The sequence below is a fragment of the Coffea arabica genome, chromosome 2c (assembly GCF_036785885.1).
Source record: "Coffea arabica cultivar ET-39 chromosome 2c, Coffea Arabica ET-39 HiFi, whole genome shotgun sequence".
NCBI lineage: Eukaryota > Viridiplantae > Streptophyta > Magnoliopsida > Gentianales > Rubiaceae > Coffea > Coffea arabica.
In genome coordinates, this window is record NC_092312.1 from 56446877 (window position 1) to 56450551 (window position 3675).

Here is a 3675-nt window from a genome sequence, read left to right on the forward strand (position 1 = left end):
CCAAATTTGGCCTTGGCTACTCCTCTCCTACACCAATCCACATCAAGATCAATAGAGTTAGTAGCCAATATATTGCTGTAGAGGATGAGTCTTCTCAAATAGTTGGTAAATCTCAATCTTTTCACGAAAAGGAGAATAAAATTCCACGGGTATCAGTTTTTAAGAGATTAGGACCACAAAAAAGATAAAAATCTCAAAACTCTCATAAGAGTAAAGGAAAAATGGCAAAGTCATTGCAAAATCTTGAAGAATCTTCTGATTGTCCTCATAAATTTGGTAGCATCATTCCTTCGAGAATGAGAAGATGCACAGACCTTGTAATAAAGTGTGGGACTGAATTGAGGGTCAGGGAGCATACCGTGGTGTACACAAGACCAAAAGAGGATGATGAAGAGAGTGTTGCTTCATGCAATCATATAACCATAATTGACGGTGACTCGCCTGAAGAAGAAGAAGATGCTGAAGACGCTCCACCTGAATTGGAAGAAGGTGTTAAGGCTACGGTGGATGATCTAAAGGAGATCAATCTTGGTACTTCAGAGGACCCGCGTCCAATATACATAAGTGCTTCATTGAGTCCTGACGAAGAGAAGGCATATATTGAACTCTTGCGGGAATATCAAGATGTTTTTGCATGGACTTATAAAGAAATATCGGGTTTAGATCCAAAAGTGGCCGTCCACCATTTGGCTGTTAAAAAGGGAGTTCGACATGTGAAACAAGCACAACGGCGATTTAGACCTGATTTGATTCCGTTGATTGAAATGGAAGTCAATAAACTCATTGAAGCCGAGTTTATTCGTGAAGTTAAATATCCCACATGGATTTCGAGTATCGTGCCTGTGCGAAAGAAAAATGGACAAATCCGCATCTGCGTCGATTTCAGGGATGTTAACAATGCTTGTCCCAAAGATGACTTTTCTTTACCGATCACTGAACTCATGATTGATGCAACTACTGGGCATGAAGTTCTGTCATTTATGGATGGCTCTTCTGGATATAATCAAATTCGATTGGCACCGGAGGATGAGGAGCTCACTGCATTTCGTACTCCTAAGGGTATTTATTGTTATAAAGTGATGCCCTTTGGTCTCAAAAATGCTGGTGCCACATATCAAAGAGCAATGCAAAGTATCTTTGACGACATGCTTCATAAGAATATCGAGTGTTATGTGGATGATTTAGTTGTGAAATCAAAGAAAAGAAGTAATCACTTGGAGGATTTGAGACAAGTTTTCGATCGGTTGAGAAGGTATCAACTCAAAATGAACCCTCTCAAGTATGCATTTGGAGTCACGTCGGGGAAGTTTCTTGGTTTTGTGGTTCGCCATCGAGGTATTGAAATTGATCCAGCCAAAATTGATGCTATATTGAGGATGCCTGAACCTCGTGACATTCATGAATTGAAAAGTCTTCAAGGGCGATTAGTTTATCTGAGGAGATTTATCTCAAATTTAGCAGGAAGGTGTCAACCATTTAGTCGCTTGATGAAAAAAGATGTGCCATTTCAATGGGATGAGGCATGTAGTAATGCATTCAATAGCATTAAGTCTTATCTTATGAAAGCACCCGTGTTGGCTGCACCTATTCATGGAAAGCCATTACTCCTTTATATTGCTGCCCAAGAACGGTCGGTGGGGGCATTGCTCGCTCAAGAAAATAATGAAGGAAAAGAGGTTGCCCTTTATTATTTAAGCAGAATGATGACCCCCAACGAACTAAACTACTCGCCAATTGAAAAGTTGTGTTTAGCCCTTATTTTTGCAATACAGAAGTTAAAGCACTACTTTCAAGCGCATAGTGTGAGACTCATTTTCAGGGCGAATCCTATAAAATATGTGATGAGCAGGCCAGTGCTGTCTAACCGTCTAACTAGATGGTATCTTCAGCTACAACAGTTTGAGATTATTTATGTGCCTCAGAAATCTGTGAAAGGACAAGTTCTGGCAGATTTTTTTGCTGATCACCCTATACCTGCTGAATGGGACTTAAGTGATGAACTACCAGATGAGGATGTACTCCTTATTGAGATTCGCCCACCATGGAAAATGTATTTTGATGGTGCTGCTCATCGTCATGGGGCTGGAGCGGGGATTGTATTTGTGACTCCTGATGGAGGGATATTGTTATACTCTTTTACCCTAAGTCAACATTGTTCAAATAATGTCGCTGAGTACCAAGCTCTCATACTCGGACTTGAAATAGCTATTGACATGGAGCAGTTGGAACTTCAAATCTAGGGTGACTCTCAATTGGTGGTTAACCAACTCTTAGGGAGTTATGAAGTCAAAAAGTCTGAGTTAATTCCGTATCACAAATATGCAACGCGACTTATGAAGCGGCTTGGAGGTGCAAGTATTAAGCATGTTCCTAGAAGGGAAAATAAGCAAGTTGATGCATTAGTTGTGCTAGCCTCTTCACTTGCCATGCCGGATCATGAAATACAAGTTCGTGTATGTCAAAAGTGGGTAGTTCTATCACTAATTGATGATGAAAATATTGAAGGAGGTGACGCTCATGTGGTCTCAACCTATGAAATTGACAAAAAAATTTGGAGACAACCCCTCGTTGATTATCTCAAGTATCAAAAATTACCTGAGGAGCAACGTAGAAGAACTGACATCCGTCGTCGAGCCCCTCGTTTTATCTTGTACAAGAACAAGTTGTACCGAAAATCATTTGAAGGTGTACTGTTGCGCTGTCTGAGCGAAGACGAGGCATATCGGGCGATGCACGAGGCATATTCTAGAATATGTGGAGCGCATTAATCCGATCCCAAGTTACATTTTCGGATTAAAAGGATGGGCTACTATTGGCCTACTATGGTCAAAGATTACATAGAATATGCTCAAAGATGTCAAGCTTGCCAGTTTCATGCAAATTACATTCATCAACCACCTGAGCCGTTACACCCGACCGTTGCTTCTTGGCCTTTTGATGCTTGGGGCCTTGATGTTGTGGGGCCATTACCAAAGTCGTTCAGTCAATACTTATATATATTGGCTGCGACCGACTACTTTTCTAAGTGGGCTGAAACCATACCGCTCAAGCAAGTTAGAAAGGAAGATGTGGTGAATTTTATTCGTGTGAATATTATTTACCGTTATGGAGTTCCCCGGTACATTATCACTGATAATGGAAAATCCTTCTCCAATGGCTTGATAGATAAGTTATGTGAGAAATTTAATCTCAAGCAACGCAAGTCCTCCATGTATAATGCCCCCGCCAATGGTCTCGCAGAGGCATTCAACAAAACTTTATGTAACTTGTTAAAGAAAGTGGTGGCAAAGTCAAAGAAGGATTGGCACGAAAGGATAGGCGAAACTCTTTGGGCCTATCGCACCACATACCGAACTCCGACGGAAGCCACGCCATATGCCTTGGTCTATGGTGTAGAAGCTGTTCTGCCCCTTGAGCAACAAATTCCTTCTTTGAGAATTGCTATCCAAGAAGGGCTCACAGAGGAAGAAAATGTTCGCCTGCGCCTTGAAGAATTGGAAGCTTTGGATGTAAAGAGATTGGAGGCCCAACAAAATTTGGAATGCTATCAAGCCCGTCTCTCTAGAGCTTTCAATAAGAAAGTTCGGCGTCGCTCCTTTCAAGTCGGGGACATGGTACTTGCCGTTCGAAGGCCAATAGTTATGACTCCTCGCACTAAAGACAAATTCGTCTCTA

At 41.5% G+C, this 3675-nt stretch overlaps 1 protein-coding gene across 1 annotated transcript; it reads left to right on the forward strand.

The window, feature by feature from the left end:
- The first annotated feature begins 2333 nt into the window (after positions 1 to 2333).
- Positions 2334 to 2768, forward strand: LOC140035706 (uncharacterized). Its single transcript, XM_072077041.1, has one exon. It carries the CDS (start codon positions 2334 to 2336, stop codon positions 2766 to 2768), a length of 435 nt encoding a protein of 144 aa, XP_071933142.1.
- The last annotated feature ends 907 nt before the right edge of the window (positions 2769 to 3675 follow it).